Raw genomic sequence first — 24,290 nt, forward strand, 5'->3', positions numbered from 1 at the left:
TTTCTTTCCTTTCCTTTCCTTTCCTTTCCTTTCCTTTCCTTTCCTTTCCTTTCCTTTCCTTTCCTTTCCTTTCCTTTCCTTTCCTTTTCTTTTCTCCCCTCTCCTCTCTCCCCTCTTCTCTCCTCCCCTCTTCTCTCCTCCCCTCCCCTCCCCTCCTCTCCTTTCCTTCCTCTTCCTAGTCTGCCTTACTGTCTTCTCTACATCCACTTTCTGTTCCTCTTCCAAGTCCTCCTTTTCCCCTTTCCTTTGTTTATAATGATTTCATTATTTAAGTCAACCAAGGTTGAGGTTCTGCTTAAAACATACCAAACCATACAAAGAGATGAAGGGTGGATGAGTGGTGGAAAATATACTATAAATGTGGAGAAGCTTGCCCTCCCCACATACAGCAATTAGACAAGAGAAAGAGTTAAATCTGAATTAATCATGTGTATTTCAACTCATCTGTCATTGCTTCACTGTAGGATAATCAGAAAACTGGGAGTTAGATTTTGCACCCAGGATTATTTAACATGTTCTATTCCATCTGTAGAGTGGTCTGACTACTCCTACATAGAAATCTCTGACATCTTGTTTCATCCTTACTTTGGTTGCCCCAGGAAAATTCTGTTTTTCAAATTTTGCACATTAGGAAATGAAGGGTTACAGAAATGTCTTCACAATCACAAGTTCTAAAATGAGAAAGCTGAAAATTCACTTAGAATTTTTCTGGCTTCCATGTCATATTTCTACCAAATCATGGATTTTTAAATAATCCTTATGTTCTATTTCATCAATTGATGAGCTTTAATACTTGTATTTCTTAAGTACATTTTAAAGGTACTAAGGATATACTGTTATTTGTGGCTTTGGGATTTGATAAACATTTCTAAAGTTGGCTGAAGTCTTGGAAACAGTCCTGTGTGTTTGTGTGTTTGTGTGTGTGTGTGTGGTCTGTGTTGTCTGTACTTCGTGTCTGTGGATATGTGCACACTGAAGCCAGAAAAGGACATTTTAGGTGGAGTTACAGGTAGTTGAAAGCTATACCACATGGATGTGAGGAATTGAATTTGGGTCCTCTGGAAGAAAAGCAAGTGCCCATATCACTATGCTGTCTGTGGAGCCTCCAACCTGGTTTCTTAACTTCAGAAGAGTAGAAATTTTTCTCACATTCTCCATTGGTTCCATTGGCTCTCTTGTGGATATCTCCTGCCCAACAAGTAACATTATGTTTTCTTAGATGGCAAATACTGAATATGGTTGGGCCATGTTTCTAAGCTTGGGGTGAGGTATATAGATCAGTCAACAAAACCTGTGAGAAATCTGAAGATAAATAATCCAAGTCAAATCTTTTATTGCAGTGCAATACACTATCATCCAGCATAGATTTTCTGGCAATGCATTATACTCTAGTTAGATGACTTTATTCTTCTATGGGCTTCTGAATTTTATTATGCAAATAGACTAGATAAAATTAAGTTAATATTAATGAATATGATAGCATTATCATATTTACAATCTGGTTAGGCCATGGTAAAGCAATATATATATATATATATATATATATAAATATATAATATATATATATTTAGGGCAGTATGGCTGGAGGCCATTTTGTATCTCATTCTATGTTACTCCATGTTACTACTTTAAGACAGGACCTTTCATTGAAGAACTTATTTCATCTCACATTTTGAGGGCATAGTACTGTTGACAGGAGCTTGAGGTAGTTGGTTAGTCATGTGGCATCTGCAGTCCAGAAACATAGGAAAATGAATATTTTCTCAGTTTTGTCTTTTATTGAGTCCAGAACTTCAGCCAGTGGAATGGTGCCACCCACACTAACGTTTGCTCTTCTGACCTCAATTAACCCAGTGTAGAAACTCTCTAACAGATGGGGCCTGAGTTGATTCTAATTCATTGAAATTTTCAGTCAGTAATAACTGCGACAATACTCAATGTATAAGCCATAGACTTTTTGTAACCTAATCTTGCCCACGGCAACCTATTACTTCTGCCATATTCTGTTCATTAGATGCCAAGAAAGAAGACTCACTCATGTTTAAGTGAATTCATTCAACAATCTTGTCTCAATAAAGAGGTGTAAGTCACTGGAGATCAGCTGAGAGTCTATTACAGGTACAACAGAGAAAAATATTATTTTCCAAGCTTTAGAGACAGACGAGTCAGAAAAGTGTTTCTATTTAAAACGCAGGGATCTGAGTTTAATTTCAAGAGACCATTAAAAGCTGACCACGGTGCCATACACTTTTAAGCCCAGCCTGGAGAGGTCGGGGACAGATGAATCCTTGGAGCTTGCTAGCCAGCCAGCCTAGCTTAATCAGTAAGTGCTAGGCCAGTGAGAAATCCTGTCTTAGAGGAGGCAGATTGTGTTTCTTTAGGGTAAAACCTAAGGCTGTCTTCTGGTTTCCATGTGTGTGCTCATGTGTGCACGTGCACACTTCTCTCTCTCTCTCTCTCTCTCTCTCTCTCTCTCTCTCTCTCTCTCTCACACACACACACACACACACACACACACACACACACACACACACACATTAACAACCATAAAATTTGTTTTTAAAACTAGGACAGCCCTCTAAAAGAAAGATTCCTGAAACACTTAGCATAGTGTTTAGAAGCTGATTGATAAACGCCCCTTCCCCCATACTAAGTTAGGACCTCTAGCTAGAAGTGCCTCATTCCATAAGGTCGTAAAAGCTGTGAACAGATCTGTGTAGTCAGCAGAGATTATTGCTAATAGAAGTGAGTTAATCACACGGAGTGATAACATTTTTCATCTTCACAGTTATAAAATTTAAATCATGATCCTCCTTATTTGGAGACTACCTGAGTTAGCACTGAGCTGTCTCTCACTAATTGTTAAGATGTTTGAGCACAGAAGTTTGTAGGCTTGGATCACAAGTGCATGTTTACTATAATACAAGCCCTGGAAGTGCTCTGCTCTAAAGAACTCAGGAACTGCCTCTATTATTATGAACATGACAGTCCATTAACACACCTACTTTCCATTGAGAAAGACTGGTAAGGAGGCCCGGTTACCCGGGTATAAGGGAAAATATTGTGTCATTTCAACATATCTCTCAAATTCTGTACCAAGTGGAGAGAAGTCAATTGATTGGCTGACCCAGTGATGCTTGTGTCAAAAAGCTAGCCTTTTCCAAGAGGAAAAGATTTTCCTACACTTCAGAGAATTTGAATCTTTTAATGCATATCTCAAATGGCCTAATTTCATTGTTCTCACATTTTCTACCCAGAGAGGGTGAAAGGGGTAAAAAAAGCCAAAACAAGTTATAGAGATTTTTCTTGCTTTAAATGTCTATACAAACTTATTTTGAAAATAATTGAGATAATAATTATATATAAATAATTATATATAAATAAATTAGTATTTATACACAAATAAATGGCAATTGTCTCAGTAACCTGTGTGTGTGTGTGTATACTCATAGGATGTATATGTGCATGCCTATATATTCCATATTTACATGTGCCTTTACATATGCACTGAGGTCAAAGAGGGATGAAAGGCACCTGTATCATTCTCTGCTTTATTTCTTCAAGAGAGGATCTCTCAGTAAACCTGGAAGTAAGCTGTTATCTACAAAAAATCTAGGATCCTCCTCTCTCCACATTCATAAAGTTGGGGTTAGAGATCCCCATGTGGTTATATATGGCCTTTGATGTACTCCAGATTCCATATCAGGTTGTCATGCTTGCTCAGTCTTCTTATCTAGTAAGCCATCTCTCAGAAATCTTTAAGGGGCACATGTTGTGTCTTGTAAAGCAGAGTATAACACTGTTTATTGATTGCTCAAAGTATCCAGATTTCAGAGAGCTAACAGTGCCCTTTGTTCCCAAATGTTTTTTCTCAGTGGACTCAATCTTAAGTTAGATGGGCATCACATAAAATGGCAGGAGAGTCTACTATATTTTTACACACACCTAACCTACATTTACTGAGTTTGTTTAAGTATCATAACATAAGCATATTAATATATCAATATACATTCAGTGAGAAGTTTGTACATGACATGTGTTATGCTAGCATCATGTATGTGATTTACACATGTGAAATTCAAGGGTGGATCTTAAGTGTCTACTTCTGTTGCTGTTATGTTTGATTGATTGTTTGTTTGTATGGTTGTTTGTTTTTTGAGGCAGGATATCTAATTATATATGGAGCTCACTGGTTTGGCTATACTGGCCAGTGAATTCCAGGACCCAACTGTGTCCAGTGCTGCTTTAATAGGCCTGGGCTCCCAAGCACAGATTTTACATGTGTTTTGCAACTCTGAACTCAAAGGCTTTATGTGACCACAGCAGATAATCCATCAACAGGCTTTCACAGATCTTGAATTTTTATTCCTAATTATTCTTCAGTGGGATTATTATTCATGATGAAGACTAAAGTAACATGAGATGTATCTCAGGAAGGGTAAAACCTCTTTCAGAGACTTTGTCCCTTACTACATAGCCCTTTCCATTACAGAAACTTATACCTGTGGCTACATTCAAAAATTAAGAAACAACATAGGTAACAAGACACATTCAAAGCTTTACAGTGAATTTGCCTGAGTCCATTTAGGAACTAGAAAGCCCATTTAGGTTTAGCTCATATGGGTAAAAGAGACTTGGTCTTCTTACTTTCTATATTCCTGACTCATGCCTTTTACTAAGACCTACAGACATGTGGAGGCACTGAGATCTCAGCACACCTTCTTCCAGCAGCACCCATCATTGCTCTTCGTTTTTTTTTTTTTTTTCTTTTCTTTTTTTCTTTTCTTTTCTTTATTTTCTTAGATATTTGTTATCCCCTTTTCTAGTTTCTCCTCTGAAAATCCCCTATCCTCTCACCCTCACCCTGTTCTCCAACCCACCCACTCCTTTTCCTGGCCTTGGCATTCCCCTATACTGGGGCATAGGACCTTCACAGAACCTACGGCCTCTCTTCCCATTGATGACTAGGCCATCCTGTGCTACGTATGCAGGTAGAGCCACAAGTCCCACCATGTGTTTTCATTGATTGTTGGTTTAGTTTTTTTTCTTCTTCTTTTCTTCTCCCCCACTCTCTCCTTCCATCCTCTACCCACTACTCCTCTATTTGTGCTTTCTTTCTCCCCATCTTTTCTTCCTTCCACTTTTCATCCTCCATCTCAATGCATTCCTTCCTTCTTCCCTCTTTTCTTTCTTTTTCTCTTCTTCTATTCCTCCCATTCTTTCTCCTTTATCCCTTCCCTCCATCCCTCTGTTCTTTATCTTTCTTTCTTTCTTTCTTTCTTTCTTTCTTTCTTTCTTTCTTTCTTTCTTTCTTTCTTTTTTTCTTCCTTTCTCTATATCATTCTGTTTTTCAAGATGGCATCTTGCTATAAAACCCAGCTAGATTTGAATTACGAATTTTCTTGTATCATTTCTCCTCGTGTATGTATGACTCCATGATTATGGTCTCAGTATTCATGTGTGATACTGCAGGAACGTGTGTACTATAATATATAAATGGAAGTCAGAGGACTATTGGGTTTTTGTACTTGTCTCTGCCATGTTTGAGATGGGATCTTCTCATTGTCTCTTGTGCAAACAAATCTAGCTTGCACACAAGCTTCCAAAAATCTCACTACCTCCACCATTTTTTTTATTAGAGTGCTAGGGTTACTGAGAGTGTTGCTATGTCTAGATTTATGAAGGTTTTGGGGGTTTGAAATTAGGACCTCATACATGTATGGCACTTACTCCATTGGGCCATCTCTTTAGGTCCATATTCTATTTCTAAAAGATATAGTAAAAGCTCTCAAATAGGTGCTTAGAATAGAAACTATTACTGTACAAGTCTTTCTGAGTACTAAGGAAGTAGAATATTTCACAAAAGTAAAAGAAAACCCTTGCATTATTTTATAAACAAGGCTTTGAATGTCATATAAAACATTAAGTAATACAAAAAGAAAATGTAGCTATTCTGTGATTTCCTCCAAAATCATGGGTGCTACATGTGATATTTATTTTACTTACGGGAAAACTCAAGGCAGTAAGAAAAGAAAGTATGAAAAAGTAAGTTCAAAAAGGAAGTATGAAAAAATCTTCAAAAAAAATCTTTTTACTGTAGTGCTTTCCCTCTCCACTGAAGACAGAGTTAAAAGATAGAGATCAAGATTTTTGACCGGAAAATGGTTGTACAGAGCGAAGCTTCTCTGCAGGGCCAGGTTCTGGAGATACCTCTGTCCTTTATCACTAAAAGGAAAGTGAGTTCTAGATTTACAAGAACTTTGGCTAATCCTATTTGTAAGACCTCAAAAAAGTTTGTAAGTCACCATTGCCCCTGGAGTTTTTAAGAAGGTCAGCAGAATAAGCATTGTCTTTCAAAAATGGGCAATGCCACTTGTTGAGGAGTAAGCATTGACAAATCTCTTATAATAAATATGAAAGCTAATATACACTTCTAAGTTAGCACATAGCATGTGTGTTCCTTTGTGTCTCGGCTACCTCACTCAGGATGATATTTTCTAGGACCATCCATTTGCCTAAGAATTTCATGAAGTCAGTGTTTTTAATAGCTGAGTATAAATGTACCACATTTTCTGTTTCCATTCCTCTGTTGAGGTACATCTTGGGTTCTTTCCAGCTTCTGGCTATTATAAATGAGTCTGCTATGAACATAGTGGAGCATGTGTCCTTATTACATGTAGGAACATGCTCTGGGTATATGCCCAAGAGTGGTATAGCTGTGTCCAAATTTCTGAGGAACCCCCAAACTGATTTCCAGAGTGGTTGCACCAGCTTGCAATCCCACCAACAATGGAGGAGTGTTCCTCGTTCTCCACATCCTCGCTAGCATCTGCTGTCACCTGAGATTTTTATCTTAGCCATTCTGACTGTGTGAATTGGAATGTCAGGGTGAATTTGATTTGCATTTCCCTGATGACCAAGGATGTTGAACCGTTCTTTAGGTGCTTCTTGGCCATTCAATAGTCCTCAGTTGAGAATTCTCTATTTAGATCTGTTCCCTATTTTTAATAGGGTTATTTGGTTCTCCTGTGTCTAAGTTCTTGAGTTCTTTGTATATATTGGATATTAATCCTATATCAGATGTAGATCTGATAGAGGTAAAGATCTTTTCTCAATCTATTGATTGTCATTATGTCCTACTGACAGTGTCCTTTGTCTTACAGATGCTTTGCAATTTTATGATTTGTTGATTGTTGATCTTATAACATAAGCCATTGGTGTTCTGTTCAGGAAGATTTCCCCTGTGCCCCATGTGTTCAAGGCTCTTCGCACTTTCTCTTCTATTAGTTTTAGTGTATCTGGTTTTACATGGAGGGCATTGATCCACTTGGACTTGAGCTTTGTCCAAGGAGGTAAGAGTGGATAAATGTGCATTCTTCTATGTAGTGACCTGCCAGCACCATCTGTTGAAAATGCTGTCTTTTTTCCTCTGGATGGTTTTAGCTCCTTTGTTAGCCCAAAAGCTCAGAATACCCAAGATAAAATTCAAAAATCATATGAAACTCAAGAAGAAAGAAGATCAAAATGTGGCTGCTTCAGTCCTTCTTAGAAGGGGGAACAAAATACTCAGGGGAGCTAGAGGGTAGGAACGACTTGGGAGGAAGAGTGGAGTGGGAGAGAGAGATGGGAGCAGGATCAGGTATGAGAGGAGACAAGGAGGATATACAGAGGGTCAGGAATTTTAACAAAGTTGTGTAGCAATGGGAGATGGGGAAGTGAGTCTAGCCACCAGCAAGACCCAGATGCCAACAAAGCATGTGTGCTATGAACATAGTGGAGCATGTGTCCTTATTACAAGTTGGAGCATTTTCTGGATATATGCCCAGGAGTGGTATTGATGTGTACTCAGGTAGTATTATGTCCAGTTTTCTGGGGAACTGCCAAAATGATTTCCAGAGTGGCTGTATCAGCTTGCAATCCCACCAGCAGTGGAGGTCATCTCCAAATTCTTAACCCAGAAGGGTTCCTGTCTAAAGGAAATATGTAGACAATATATGGAGCAAAGACTGAAGGAAAGGACATTCAGAGACTGCCCTACCTGGGGATATATCTCATATACATGCACCAAACCCAGACACTATTTTGGATGCAAAGAAATGCTTGCTGACAGGAGGCTGTTATAGCTGTCTCCCATGAGGCTCTGCTAGAGCCTGACAAACACAGAGGCAGATACTTGTATCCAACCATTGGACTTAGTATGAGGTCCCCAGTGGAGGAGTTAAAGAAAGAACTCAATGAGCTGAAAGGGTTTGCAACCCCATAGAAAGAACAACAATATCAACCAACCAGACTCCACAGAGCTTCCACGGTCTAAACCACCAACCAAAGAGTATACATGGAGGGACCCATGGATCCAGCTTCATATGCATCAGAGGATGGCATTGTTTGTTATCAACAGGAGGAGAAGCCCTTGGTCCTGTGAAGGCTCTGTGCCCTAGTGTGGAAAAATGCTAGAGCTGTAAGGTATGAATGTAAAGTGGAGCACCCTCATAGAAGCAGGGGGAGGAAGGATAGGAGAAGTAGGTTCTGGAGGAGAAACTGGGAACGGGGAAAACATTTAAAGTGTAAATACATAAAATATCCAATAAAAAAAGAAAGAAACAAATCAATTTCAGGCCACTGAACTGCAGGCTTTGTTATTGTTCTTTCTGAACAATAAATAAATAAACAAACAAATAAATAAATAAATAAGAAAGCATTCATCTATAAGCAAGGTTGTATCATCTTCAAAGGCCCTGATTAATTTCTGTCTATATGAGATAGAATCACCCCCTTCAAGTCTTTTATTATCTCATTCCAAATATTCTCCATATTCTAGAAGTCTGCTACCAATATAGGCATGCTCACACATTAAAGCCCACACAATATTCTAGTGTAATTTACAAAAATTTGGACCTTGACTGTATTTTTGGTATGCTTTGTTGATGGTCTGGTGCCCACTGAAAGTGTCATCAAGAGGTAACAGAACCTGGAAGAGCTATGATTCCATGCTTCTCAAATCTAAACTTTACTATAATGAGTAAAAAAAAAAAAAAAAAAAAAAAAAAAAAAAAAAAAAAAAAAAAGAAAGAAAATGGAACCTTGTAGATTTGATAACACAGTTTTGTAGCAGAGATTCTTGTATGTATTCAAGAAGGCATATTTTTATCTTTTGGTCATCTAAAGAGAATTAAGAGACAAGTATTTAAACATAAGTATTTTTCTGATAATCCTCTATTAGTTAGCTTTAGGCTGTCATGAGGAAATACCTGAGATAAACAACCTAAAGGATTGAAATTCTCCTTGGCTCATGCCCAAGATTTCAGTTTACAGTCAACATACAATAAACACATTCAAATATGATTTTTAAAAGTGTAAAGGATCTAGTAGTGATTAAATAAATATTTGTATTACAGCAATTTTATGTTGTACAACATGTCAAACCTAAGAAAGAGATGTACTTAGTGGAAGTGTTAATTAAATTCTAGCCACTGGAGCTAAGATGCAGGAAGATATCTGTGGTACAAGGATAGAAGTGTTCACCTTGATTAATTTTAGTGGCCAAATGAATATAGTCTACAGCCTTGTGATTGACAGTGGCTCCCCTAATATTGCCCCCCTTTTTATAAGCCAATATAACTACATTCCTTCTATACATCAAATAAGCAGGATGAGTCTAGAAACCCCATCCCACAGTTCAAATAAACTATAATTAATGGCTTGGTGTTTTAGCTAAAATCATGTTGATGAGAAAATCCCATTAAATAGGGCAAATAAACACAGATCCAAGCACTGTGACTGTCACAGCAAGGTGCCTGATTGATTCAGGTTATGAAATGTTGAGAAATGTATTTCTTGGACTTTGAAGGTGTCTAGTCTCAAACCTGTATCTGTGATAAAACACACTGACCAAAGGCAATGTATAGGAAGTATGAGGTTTGTTTCATCCTATAAGTCATAGTCCACCTTTGAGGGAAATCAGGGCAAAAAATCAAGCAGGAACCTGAAAGAGAAACCATGGGAGGATGCTGCTTATGTGTTATTCTCAGGATCATCTTAAGCATCATCTGTCCCAGGAATGGAATCCCTCACAGTAAACTGAATCAAACTATGTCACTCAACAAACAAGATATTCCCCACAGACATATAAGGAAACCTGATCACAAGAATCCCTCAACTGAGATTCCCTTCTTAGATGACTCTAGACTGTGACAATTTGACAGTTAAAGCCACCTTGAATAAAATGCATCAAGCCCAATTTGGAAATATTTACCAGTCTAGTGGTTGCTGGTATATTTGTAGTTTTCTAGGGCTTGATAAATAGAAATGATGAAACTGAATTTCTTAATTCACTTCTGTTTCTCTATGTTTACTCCAGAGTGGATCTGAGAAAGTTAGATACTTATTATTAAAGCAGAATATTCTAGTGGCCACACATGCCATCACTTTCTTTCTAGTTTCTGAGCTTCTACTTGGCTAGTTGCTTAGTATAAGTCAGTATGATTCTCCTTAATTTAGGCTTTAGTAGCCTGTATTATGCACAGGTGTCTAGATGAATGCTGAATGCTCATTAGATTCTCCAGTAGATCCTAAGTACTGTTTGAAGGTGAGATATAGAGACACAAGTTATAGGGAAGGCACAGAAAAGATAGGTGGTGTGGCAAGGAAGGAAATCTTTCTGTTTCCCCTTTAGAACGAATAGAACTTGACTAAGCCACAGATGGGAAGGGTATTCCCATCAGAAAAGAGACATAAGATGAAAAAAAAACCAAAAAAACAAAACAGACATGTAAGATTCCATGAGAGTTTAGGATACGAGGAGAGTAAATGACCAGAACTGTCAAGAATAAGCACACCTTCTGGGATAGAAATGGTCTCATGCTTGAATATAATTTTAGCCTCTATCTGTTAGAACAGGCACATTTAGGTCTGCACTAGAAAACCAGCACTGTCACATTCAACCTCAGTTTTTCTATCAGTCACCAATGATGACAACACCATATAGTCGCCAGATAATGACCAAAGGTTTTCATATCTGTGGTTCCTCAAATCATGAACCACTTTGCAAACTCTGAAAGCTTGGGCAATACAGTGAGAGGGTTTGTTACTGACATTTGCCAGTGGAGTTTCAGCTGCTTGGATGCTCCATCAATCAAAGAGCATTTGGAGAGGGCAGAGAATGGTCCGTTAGATGCCAAGGGAGACACAGAAACATGACTCACGCTCTGACCTGCAGCCACTTTTCATTACACTGGGGACAGGCGGCTTACACAGACAAATTGTTAATTAAGACCACAAGGTCATAAATAACATGGCCCGAATGAATGGATCAGACTGTAAATACTACAGACATTTAAACAAAACTGCTGAGGAGTGGTGTATTTTAGGAGGAAATCCTTTGTATTATTTGTTTGCTTCTGTGATTTTTAGTTATTTATTGGTCTGTATTGACATGCCATATTATAACATTTTCATAATTTATGAAGGTATTTTTTATTATGTGTACCCCATTGTCCTCTTTTGTGACTCCCAGTCCTGCTGGTCTTATATTTCTTCCCAAATACTCCTACCCAATGTCTTCTTTTTCAGTGGACCAAAAGTTTAATGGGAATTATTTATAGAAAGATATGTGAGGGGTTACTAACAGGAGCATGAGCAACTTACCAGTGACTTCACCATTGACAAACATTGTCCCTTCCCTTCTCCTATCACTGTTAACTGCCTAGAAGCTCCTTGCTGCTCCATGATGGAATACTGGTGGGTTCAGTCTTGCACAGTTCTTGTTTAGTTTGACATGGTTGTTTTGCTATTCATCTCTCACATCCATGACTACCTGCATATTTTTGATGCATTAAATCTACTAAATCATTCATTCATCAGCTTTATTCTACTTTGTGTTATTTATTTGACTACAGTCTAAAAATCAAGAGGTCCTTGCCCTGTTCATACAGTTTATAAGAGGATCATGCAGAAGAAATGGGCTTAAAAAGTGAGGGATAGATGTGGACAATGGAGGAACCAGAAACGTAGAGTGTAAATGTGCCAGGAAAAAGATGTGTCCTATCAGTCGTTTCAGTGCTCTTCATAGAAATTTGAATGTACTAATGTAAATTCATAGGGATTTCATGTTGAGATGGATATTGGGAAATAAGAGACAAATTTCAATTGCCTCAAAAAGGAATGCACTCGTAAGACAAGCAAGATGCTTCATTCTCTGGCTCCATAATACACCTTAGAGAAATGGGCACTGGAGTCATTACACACTTCCTTCTTAGCTGGATCAGACAGCATGTGTCTGTAATCTCAGAATTGAGGCAGAAGTAGGAAGATTTTGAGTTTGAGGGTGGCCTGGGCAAGAGTTCAACCTTGTCTAAAAACCAAGGGCTAGAATAGAGCTTTGGGGATGCTAGACTAGACTTGCTTTGTATGTACAGTATCCCAGCTTTGAGGCCCAGCCTCACACATAAGTAGCCAAAGGCAAGAAATAGGGCAAGAAGAGTGATGATCATGGATCCCAACTCTCCTGATAAAACAAAACAAAACAAAACAAAACAAAACAAAACAAAACAAAACATCAGAGATGCTAGGAGGGGACTTCTCAGGTAAAGAAAGGACCTGCAAGCTTGAGGTCTGGACTTTGATCCCTAGTTTCTAGGTGTAGAAAACAGGTGAACTATCATAGCTATTCCACAGTGAGATGGAGGGAAAGGAGGCAGAGGCAGAAAGAGGGAGAGAGAAAGGAAGAGGGAAGTGGGGCAAGGATCAGCAGAGAACTCTGACTGCCAAGGAGAATCAGCCAGTGAGCTGTGGGAGAGCCTGCCTCAAAGGAAAAGGTGAGAAGTGGATAAGTAGGTGTCTGATGTCAATTTCTGGCTTCCATGTGAACATGCACACCCTCACACATGTGCATAGATACATAAACACACATATGTGTAAAAAATGTAGAGGAGAAATATATAAATGACTGTGGTAATCTAGTCTACTAAGCAAGGAAGAATTAATGGCACTTAGTATGGATAAACAAATGGTGCCCATGGAAAGGATGGCTCAGGTAATGTAGAGTAATGGCCCCAGTTATGACAACATGTTCTTTTACTATGTGATTGGCCTTTCTTTCTTTCTTTCTTTCTTTCTTTCTTTCTTTCTTTCTTTCTTTCTTTCTTTCTTTCTTTCTTTCTTTTTCTGTGCATGGCTTCTTTTATTTTTATTTTTATTAGGTACTTTCTTCATTTACATCTCCAGTGCTATCCCAAAAGTCCCCCCCACCCTCTCCCCACCCACTCCCCCACCCACCCATTCCCACTTCCTGGCACTGGCATTCTCCTGCACTGAGGCATATAAAGTCTGCATGACCAATGGGCCTCTCTTTCCACTGATGGCTGACCAGGCCATCCTCTGATACATATGCAGCTAGAGACAGGAGCACTGGGGGACACTGGTTAGTTCATATTGTTGTTCCACCTATAGGGTTGCAGTTCCCCTCAGCTCCTTGGGTACTCTCTCTAGCTCCTCCATTGGGGGCCCTGTGATCCAGCCAATAGCTGACTGTGAGCATCCACTTCTGTGTTTGCCAGGCCCCAGCATAGTCTCACAAGAGACAGCTATCAAGATTGTCTTATTCACTTATTTTTCTATCCCATTCTTGGTTCCTATAAAACATGAAAGTCTCTTTGAATTGATAAGTAAAAGATGACATGCCACTATAGAAAAACAGATGAATTTGGTTTTCTGTGGTCTGGGAATCCTAAATTTTCAAGTTATGCACCAGTCTATTGTGTGTGTTTTACAGAAGAGGAAACAAATTTAGAAAGATTAAGAAAAATGTCTAAGTTCCTGGAAATTCTAAGTTCCAGGGTTTGAAGTAAGGGGTGATAAGTAAAAATAAATATCTGCATCTGACTCCTTCAGCTACTTGTTGAGTCTTTCAGAGGGCAGTCATGATAGGTCCCTTCTTGTAAGCATTCCATAGCCTCAGTAATAGTGTCAGGCCTTGGACCTGCCCTTGAGCTGGATCCTACTTTGGGCCTGTTGCTAGACTTTTTTTCCTCAGGCTCCTCTCCATTTCCATCCCTGTAATTCTTTCAAACAGGAACAATTATAGGTCAGAGATGTGACTATGGGATGGCAACCCCATCTCTCACTCGATGTCCTATTTTCCTGCTGGAGGTGGGCTCTGTGAATTCCCTCTCCCTTCTGTTGGGCATTTCATCTAAGGTCCCTCCCTTTCAGTCCTGGGAGTCTTTCACCTCCCAGGTCTCTGGTGAATTCTGGAGGTGTGTTGCCCCAACCTCCTATTTCCTGATGTTGCCTGTTTACATTCTTTTTTTTTTTTTTTTAAAGATTTATTTATTTATTACACTGTACACTGTAGCTGTCTTCAGACACTCCAGAAGAGGGCGCCAGAACTTGTTACAGATGGTTGTGAGCCACTATGTGGTTGCTGGGATTTGAACTCTGGACCTTCGGAAGAGCAGTCGGGTGCTCTTACCCACTGAGCCATCTCACCAGCCCGCCTGTTTACATTCGTTCTGCTGGCGCAGAGAGCTTCAGTCCTTTTCCTTTACCTAATACCAGATCAGGTTCTCATCTCCCCATACTCTTCCCTACCCTGTCCACTTTCCCTCGCAGTTCCTTTTCTCTCTCCCCACTTGTGATTGCTTTTTTATTTTTATTGCTACTTCATAACTGTAACCTACTACTATAAAATTGTATTACAAATACCCGATATGCAAGATAGTTGATATGGGACCTCTGAAAAGACTCATTGAACTGCAAACTCTCAGCCTGCTGATTAAGAAACACTGCTCTATTGACTGTGTCCTTTGCCTTACAGGAAATTTTCTGTTTCATGAGATCTGATTTATTAATTGTTGATTTTACTGCACAACCTATTCATTTTCAGTTCAGGAAATTGTTTCTTGTACCAATGTTTTCAAGGGTGTTCCCCAATTTCTTTTCTATTAGATTTAGTATATCTGGGTTTACATTGAGGTCTTCAATCCATTGAACTTGAGTTTTGTGCAGAGTGATATGGATCTATCTGTATTGTTCTACATGCAGATATCCAAGTAGACTGGCACCATTTGTTGAAGATGCTTTTTTTTCCTATTATATGGTTTTGGCTTCCTTGTCAAAATCAAGTGCCCATAGGTCTAAAGGTTTATTTCTGGTACTTCAATTCAATTCCATTTATTAACCTATCTGTTTCTATACCAATAGCATGAAGATTTTATTACTATTGCTGTGAAATACAGCTTGTAATCTGGGGTAGTAGAACCTCTAGAAGTTCTTTTACTGTGCAAGATTGTATTAGCTTTCCTGTTTTTTTTCTTTATCCATATGAAGTTGAGAATTGTTCTTTCAAGGTCTCTAACGAATGTGTTGAAAATTTTATGGGAATTGCATTGAATCTCTAGATTCCTTTGGTAAGATGTCCATTTCTACTATGTTAATCATACTGATCCATGAGCATGGGAGACCTTTCCATCTTCTGTTATCTTCATTTTCTTTCTTCAGAGACTCGAAGTTCTTGTCATACAGGTCTTTCAGAGTAACTTGGTTAGAGTTACACTAAGATATTTTATATATTTGTGGCCATTGTGAAGGGTGGTGTTTACCTGCTTTCTTTCTAACCTTGGCTATCATTTATATAAAGGACAGCTACTGATGGTTTGTTCTTTATTTTTTTTTAAGTTAATTTTATATCCAGCCACCTTGCTAAAGGTGTTTACCAGTTGTATGAGTTTTCTGGTAGAAATTTGGGGGAAACTTATTTATACTATCACAATTATCTGTGAATACTCATTCCTTGAATTCCAATTTCTAGTCTCTTGATCTCCTTTAGCTATCTTATTGCTCTCGTTTGAACTTCTCATACTGTATTGGATAGATATGGGGAGAGTGGAGAGCCTTGCCTTGTCCCTGATTTTAATGGAGTTGCTTTACAGTTCTCTCCATTTCATTGGAAGTTGATTGTTAGCTTGTTGTATCTTGCTTTTACTGTTTTTTTTATGTGTTTTTATATGTTATATGTGCATTGTATCCCTGGTCTCTCCAATACTTTTAACATGAAGGGGTACTGGATTTAGTCAAAGTTGTGTTTTTTTGGTTGTTGTTGTTGTTTTTTCTTGCATCTAATTAGATGTTGAAATGGACAACCAATAAATGGCCTAATTTCAGACATATCACATGACAGGCACCAATCCCTGACACTATTAATGGTGTTCTAATATGCTTGCAGACAGGAGTGTAGCAAAACTGTCTGCTGAAAAGCTCTTCCCAGTAGCTGACTCAAACACATGCAGCTACACACAGAAAGACTTTATTCAGAACTTGCATAGTTTTGTGGAAGAGTTGGGAGAGGGTTTGAGGGACTCAGAGCAGATAGGGACTTTACAGGAAAACCAACAGAGTCAACTCACTTGGACGTTTAGGGTCTCCTAGAGACTGAACCACCAAATAAAGAGCATATATGGGCTGGTCCTAGGGCCTTGCACACATGTAGCAGATGTATTCCTTGTTTGTCATGGAGTTGGGGCTATCCCTAACTCTTTTGCTTGACTGTAGATCCTATTTCCCTAACTTGACGGCCTATTTGGCTTCAGTGGGATAAGATATGCCTAGTCCTAAAATGATATGATGTTCCAGGGTAGATTTTTACCTCCAGTGGGGGCCTCTCCCTTCTCAGAAGGGAAGGGATAGGAAGGAGTGGCTGTGGAAGGGGGTGCTGAGAGAAGAGGGCAGTTGTGATTGGAATGTAAAGTGCAAGAATAAATAAATGAAAAAATTAAAAAAAAAAGAACCACTGCTCTACATCCTGTAACACTCTGTAGGGGCAAAAGCAAGGGGTCCATTCCCAACAATCATCAGCCATGAGGGTCAAGACCAAGACCAACTCTCATGGGAAGAAAATAGATACATAAGAGAAGTAGAATGCACTGGATCAAGTTTTAAAGGAATGGAGAGCTTTCAGAAACAGAGACGAACAGAACCACTGAAAACTGTCTGTTTTAGACTTAGGTTGGATAAAGGAAGGGCTTACAAAGTACTCAATAGGTAGTGCAACAGTGGTTTTCATACAATAAGATACAAACAATACAACAAGAAAGGCAGAGAAGCCAGTACCTGCTCAGTTTATAAGACTGATGATGAGCAATTCTGGTATGGGGAATAAGACCTAGAAGATTCTTGGAATGCTGCCGCTCTATGGTCTTTGTTAGAAGGTTAAATGTACTAGAGTCAGTTGTCAGCAAATGATGCCAGCAGCAGCAGCAGCAGCAACTGTGTACACATTTTCACCAGCAGGCTGCTTAGATAGCCAGGCAAAACAATATCACTTTTTCCTTGGATCTCTCTGTATCTGACCTGCCACTGAAAAATAACATCCAACATGGAACTATCTTCTCTTCTCAGTGAGTCCTCCTAGGAAACACCATGACAGATCACAGAGAGACAACTCTGTTATGTAAGTCCACATGCAATCGTTGTTATAACCAGCGTAGAAGGTCAGAATGTTTTAATAGATTGAAGGAGGAGATCCAGTGATGTCTGTCTCCTCAGTTTCTCTGAGAATCTTCCCTTTTTCCTCAGTATGCAAAACTTCCATTTACAATGAAAGCTCTCAAGGGAAGAGGAGAGTTTTCTAGCTAGGTACTGTCAATTTGCCATTTTGGGGGAGAGTGAGTCTCAATTTCTGTCATTCCTTGGAAAAGAGAAATTTCTGATTATATGACTTGATTCATGTGAACAAAAAATAGGAGTAGAAAAAGAAGGAGGACAGACTAAAGTAGGTTGGTTCTGAGATCATCCAGTGTCATTTGATTCAGGCAGTCAATATCAAGATACTGTGCTTTTAAAGACAGTGATGTGAACCTTGATTCTTGTAAAAAGTTGCTGAATTTTGAGCCATCATGCTAAAATTGGAGACCTTTGCCACCATCAAGGAGCCCTCCTAGAACTAAGGATCTTTTAAGCCTCAGTTCTTAAATAATGTACTCAATTCCCTGAAGTGACCCATGGAGGTTGCCCCAGTAAGATGCTCAGATACCAGCAGTAGTCATTTTCTGTCTTCCATGAAAGATACCTTCTGACTCAAAGCTGTTTATTGAAGAAAGTTTGGGAGGGATAAGCTGATGGAGATGGTTCTATCTAATTTATGAATAGTTCATTTTACTTCAGGCTTGTCATTTGGTCTCTTGTTTGCATGGTGAGGAGATTGAAACTTTGAATGCTGGGAAACAAATGCTGATCTATATTTTCATTCCTGGATTTGTTTCTTAAAACATGTTTTTAAAAGATATTTTGTGTGTGTGTGTGTGTGTGTGTGTGTGTATGTGTGTGTGTCTGTGTGTGTCTGTGTGTGTGTGTGTGTGTGTGTATGTCTGTGTGTGTATACACATACTTACAAATGCTATGAGCATGTATCTCCACAGGTCAGAAAACAACTTTCAGAATTCAATTCTTGTCATTTTATGTGTTCCTAAGAGTCTATATATGTTGAGTGATCTTGTTGATCCTAATGTGGTTTTGTTAACAATCAAATTCTGCAGAATACCTAGAGATGTTATTTTGAGTCCAGGTACAGGATAACATAGAAAATAGGAGCTGGATGAAAAGAAAACCATCTTAAAGGAGGATGTGACACCTCACTCTCTTGGGATCTTGTCCATGTTCCCCTGACATGGGTAGATGTCTGTTTTCTTTTCCTAGCTTTTATCTTTTTTATGATCGCTACAATGAAGAAGCTCTCTATCTGACTATGCAGCCAAGTTCCTAGTGACTCTTAAGCTCTTCAGCATCTGAGATGATTCAGGTTTCCCTCTTAATTAACATCTCATGAAGCTCAGAATCTGCATTTCTAAAATTCCTCCTGGTGATTTTTGTTCAATTAAAATTGCCATTCAACTTGTTCTCTAAAATGGATTTCTCACAGCTTAGAACATGGACCAGAGGACTACATAGGAAAATCAAACCAAATAAAAAATAAATCAGAACACTTTCTGCACAAACCTCATGACCTGAGTTCAAACTCACATCCACATAAAGGGGATGAACTGAGTCCATAAGGTTGTGTCTGTCTTTGTGCTCCTACACACAGCATACAAAAGGCCAATAGTAAATAAATAACACTTAAAAAAAGAAAAAACAAGAAAGTCAAGTACTAGAGAGCTGGATCTATTGGTGCTTTCTGCATAAACATGAGAATTAAAGTTCAGATTCCTAGCATCTAAATAAATTGCTGGGTGTGAAAGACCCACAACGTGAGGACTCCCCCACGTTCTGACTCAGGAGAGGTGACACCCCAAATCACACACAAGAAACGATCTTGCTGCAAATTGCAAGAGGATTTTTAATCGAGAGTGCTCTCGGGCCCATGGTCATACACCACACAGGGGTAGAGGACCATGGCGCCCCAAGTAGCTGAGTAAGGGGGGTATTTAAAGGAAGAAACCACAACTCATGGAGGTGGGGAGGGCGTTGTTGGAAAATACCAAAAATACCAGTTAAGAGTCACAAGGAAGTATAAAGTCACAAGTGTCAGGTTATCTCTCAAGACAGTTTCTAAGAGCCCCTAACAATCTAAGAGCCCCTAAAGATAGCACATTTGCATTGCAGGTTCCAGTAATGGTCAGGGTGCCATTCTTTGAATGAACACTCTTTGAACCCAGGAAGCGGGTGGGTGGAGGAAGAAATGTCGCTATCTGTTTTATGACCAGCACCTGGAGCACTAAGCCACAAAGGCTACACTCCCAAGCCTGGGCCCAAAAGCCTCGAATTTTGCTTTTACTTTGCTATACTTTTTTAATACTTCTTCAGGTGCCATGGTACCTGCCTGCAATTTCAGCTCAGAAACATAAATATGAGAGGATCCTTGGGGTGCAATGACCATGCAGCTAGTCAAAAATATCATAAAACAGGGTCAGTGAGAGATATTGTATATGTATATATATACATATACATATATATTAGACAATATCTCTCACTTACCCTGTAATACATATATATTGTTTTTTGAGACAGGGTTTAGTACTTGGTACTCAAACTGCCCTGTGGAAATTCTGTGCACAGAGATTCAGAGCTGCTTGCTCTACCCAGGCCACTGAGAGCCAAGCAGGCCTCTTTATGTCTTCTTTCAAGAGGACTTTTCAGTGAAGCCTCCAGGGGCTTCTGCCATGTCCTATCTAGTGTTTCTCTAGTAACAGTTTCTGGTTCATCCAGCTCTGGTTTTTTTTTTTTTCCTGCTGCTATTTTGCCTATTATCTTGTCATTCTGTCCCTTGGGATGATCTCCACTAGTGGATAGGAGTGAGAGGCACTGTCTCTAAGCTCATTCATATAACCCTCTGAGAATATGAACCTCTGACCTAGTTATTCCCAAGATGAAGACCCCTCACTGGTCCCTGTGCTCTATAGTAGTGATTGTATCTTTGCATTTCATTAGAATTATCCAAATACATTGTGTGTGCATGTATGTGTGTGTGTGTGTGTGTGTGTGTTTGTGTGTGTGTGTGTGTTAGGGGCAGGATGAATGCAAAGCAGGAAGAGGTAAGTACATGCATTCCTGTGTGAAATATAGCAGCACTGTTTTAGAGGTGTAAAATCAGTGGACAACCTTTGGGTATTGGTTTTTACTCTTCTACCTTGTCATGAGATGGGTTTGAGACTTGCTGTGTAGGCAAGATTAGCTGACCTTCAAGCTTTTGCAGATTCTTCTGTCTCCATCTCCTGCCCCTCACAGTCATACTGGGACTATAAATGCTTGCAGGTGATTTTGGCTTTTAGGTGAGTTCTCTAGCTTATGAGGGATGAATTACAAAGGATTTTGACCTCTGAATTATCTCAGCCCCATCCAAATCATGGATTTTATTTTTTGTCTTGTTATTGCTGTTTGTTTGTTTGTTTGTTTTAGTGAAAATGCCTAAATTCCTTCTAAAGAGATTTTTAGGTAATTGATTCGAGTAAATATTCTCCAGAGCCCTGTCTCAAAGCTCTTGCAGAATACTCTTCCTAGCCTGGCACACAAAGCCTTGATAACTAACTGGCTTCTCTTCCCACCTGCTTTGATTGTTTTCCTTGGTCTGCATCTCTATCCATTATCTTCTTCTATTTTCTGTGAACTATTTCTTTATTAGCTAGGAAAATGTCTGTCTCCTAGAATTTTTACTCAATGGGCTATGAAATCAGTCTCTTACTCTGTGAAACATTTCTAGGCTTACCATAGTAACACTTCTTTCCTCCCTGCCTGTTATCACGGTCTCACCAAGAGCTGAAAGTTTGCAACTGTTTGCTGTTGTGTTTATTTTGTCTTTGATTTTGTATTAGCATATATTAATTATATGCAGTTGGTTCATTATAACATTTTCACACATTGTATAATGTATTTAAATCATATTCATCCCCATTACTTTCTTACTCTCTCTCCCTTTCTCCCTCCCACTCCTATTGATCCCTGATATTCCAAACTAGTTCCCTTTTTACTTTCATTATCTTTGCTTTTAATAACCCAACGGGCTCCATTAGTATTGTTTACAGGAGCATGAACAGGGAGTTGCACGTTCTTATGTACCTTACTTGTGGCTACACTACCAAAAGACATGATCTCTTATCCATCAGCCATTAAATCAATAAACATCATGGTGGTTTGAGGCATGTCAAGCTCCTCACACTATATGATAGGGTGTTGGTTGGAAAAAGTTTGTGTAAGTCTTGGGCTGAGGGGAGTAATCATAGCTCCTGTGAATTTAGAAGTACAAGCTATCATGCTATTCCCAGAATCAGCCTAGGTGTCCAGTGTTTAAGTTGTTAGTGTCTTTGTCTTCCTCATTGACTTAAATTCAAAGGATGGTGTTTGAGTTCTTTCTGTAATTGTCTCTGCCTTTTAATTATGCTTCATTCAAAATTCAATGGCATGCGATGTTAATATCTGCACTTGCCCAATCCCAAGGCTGTCTGGGACTTGCTGTTCTGGTCATCATTGTTAGTTCATATGTTCTGTTCAGTGTGCCTGGACACTTGAGCTGGAGTTTCTGTACATATAACTATAGTAGTAGTTATAATCCCTAGAGTCATCCTAAGTATAGTCATAATCCCCTTTGGCAGGTGAGGAAACTGAGGCAAAGAGAAGGAAGTCAGCTCATCATACAGGCAGGCACACTGAAGGTCATCTGAATGATGAACATGTGTCACTTGTGTGTTATTGTGGCCTGAGCAGTCAAAATGATTGTTATGTTTTTTAGAGTTCAGTGGGCCATACACAACCAAGAGCCTCCATCAATAACACTTTTTTTTGAAAGGATGTTATTGGCCCTCCATGAAAAATTCCTAGTGGAGTTTCCTCAGTAAGATAGGTCACTATTGTCATGCAGCTGAAAGGGATCTGGTTCAAAGGAACAGGACAGGTTGCTGTTGATCAGGAATATCTTTACCCTCCAAATACCTGTGAATTGTCTTGTGATCAGGTTTGATTACTTGAACCATGATGCCAAACAGGAGTGATGATCTTTGTAAGTGATGTGCCAGTGGCGGGGGGAAGCAAGTGTCTCAGGCAATGTTTTAGTAGTAACTTAGAAAAAAAAAAAAAAAACTCTTGAAATTCAGAATGACAGTTGAGCCAGTAAAAGTTCTTGCCACCAAGCCTGACCACATAAGCTCGATTCCTGGGATGGAGGTAGCATATAGAGAGATTTACCTTACACAAACTGTCTTTGACCTCCACATGTGCACCCCCCCCCCATACACACAGCTATTCAATTTGTCTGTATCTTGATTGCAGTAGAAAACTCCCTCCACCTTGCTATGGGGCTGGCTTTGTAATCTTCAGGAAATGGACATGAAAATAGAAGCAATCCTATCTGGACAATTAACTAATGTGTGGCATGGGAAAGGCTAGTAGGATATAGAGGAGGATATAGTCAAAGCATTTTATATTTTTACCTGTCTTTGAGTAGGCATGATGATTAATGCTAATTGTCACCTTGACGGGATCTAGATTCACCCAAGAGCAAGCCTCCAAGAACACCAAAAGAGATTACAGAAATTAAGGTTAGACTGAGAATATCTGTGAGGGACTTTCTTGAGTATGGGAGTTGATGTGGGCAGATCCATCCTTGTAAATGTAAATGTAACCACTCCCTGAACTGGAGATCTGACTGTGCATGGTATACAGTAGAGAAACCCAACTGATCAACAGCATGTATTCATCCGTCTCTGTTTCCTAACTGTGAATGTGACATGACCATCTGCTTCAAGCTCCTGCTGCCCTGACTTCCCTGCCAGTATGTCACTACTGTATCCTCGAACTGTGAGTTGAAATAGAGTCTTTATCCTTTCAGTTAATTTTGTTAGGGTATTTTATCACAGCAACATGGAAAGGAACTAAGAAAGTAACCTTGTATAATTAAATAAAATTTTTCCAGGGCTAGTGAAGCCCAGTGGTATATAGTTACACAGAATATGTGAAGTCCTAGTTTTGACTCTTGGAGCCATTTGTTTAAACAAAAACTTGCAAAAGATTTCACTATCAGTTGGATACAAACTTCAGAAAAGTATGAGGGGAAAAATGACCTATGCCTCCTCTGTCTGAGGATACAATTTCTGGTATGACAGTGAGGGGTTTTAACTTTTTTTTTTTTAAGCTTTTTCCTTGGTAGCCACCTATCATCATGCTAATTAATAAATAGCATTTCTTTATTTGGCAGAGATGTTCCACATATTTGATTTGTTCCCTTCATTTTGAAGATGAAACTATCAGAAATGGTTTAGAAAAAGATGCTAAGCTATTAGGCAGAGAATAAAGATGACCTTCATGAAACGGACCTTCCTGTTTCTCTTGCAGGCAGTGGCTTAAATGATGGCCTGTGGCATTCTGTCAGCATCAATGCCAGGAGAAATCGTGTTACTCTCACACTGGATAATGATGCTGCTTCCCCAGCTCCAGACACCTCCCGAATACAGATTTATTCTGGAAAGAGTTACTACTTTGGAGGTAAGTTCCTTAGCCTTGAGACAATAAATAAAGAGGCAGGGAAATTATTCTACCATGTGATTTAGCAATTAGACATCTCTCCCCCATAACCATGCATGCATGAAGGCAGGCATATTCAGGCACCAAATAGTGAGAAATCAAAACTTCATACAACTGTGCAAATGTAAGCTATCTGGGGCAGTGCTGAGGGCAAAAGGACACCCAAGGCCTAGGTACTAGATTTGGGTTACATAACTCACCAGAAGTAATTCTTGAAGCCATGCCAAACTCTTGGTCTCACACTAGAAAGGAGAAATTCAGCTGAAAACTCAGAGAAACAGAGCTAAGAG

At 39.2% G+C, this 24,290-nt stretch overlaps 1 protein-coding gene across 4 annotated transcripts in view; it reads left to right on the forward strand.

Annotated features, from left to right (window-relative positions):
* Positions 1 to 24,290, forward strand: part of Cntnap5 (contactin associated protein like 5) — an 893,594-nt gene that overhangs the window by 474,719 nt on the left and 394,585 nt on the right. For all 4 annotated transcript variants that reach the window (XM_029481690.1, XM_029481704.1, XM_029481709.1 and 1 more), the window contains one exon: positions 23,812 to 23,961. In XM_029481690.1, coding sequence (XP_029337550.1) covers positions 23,812 to 23,961 — 150 coding nt within the window. The remainder of the gene's footprint in view (positions 1 to 23,811; positions 23,962 to 24,290) is intronic.

Source organism: Mus caroli, chromosome 1 (genome assembly GCF_900094665.2).
Source record: "Mus caroli chromosome 1, CAROLI_EIJ_v1.1, whole genome shotgun sequence".
Lineage (NCBI taxonomy): Eukaryota > Metazoa > Chordata > Mammalia > Rodentia > Muridae > Mus > Mus caroli.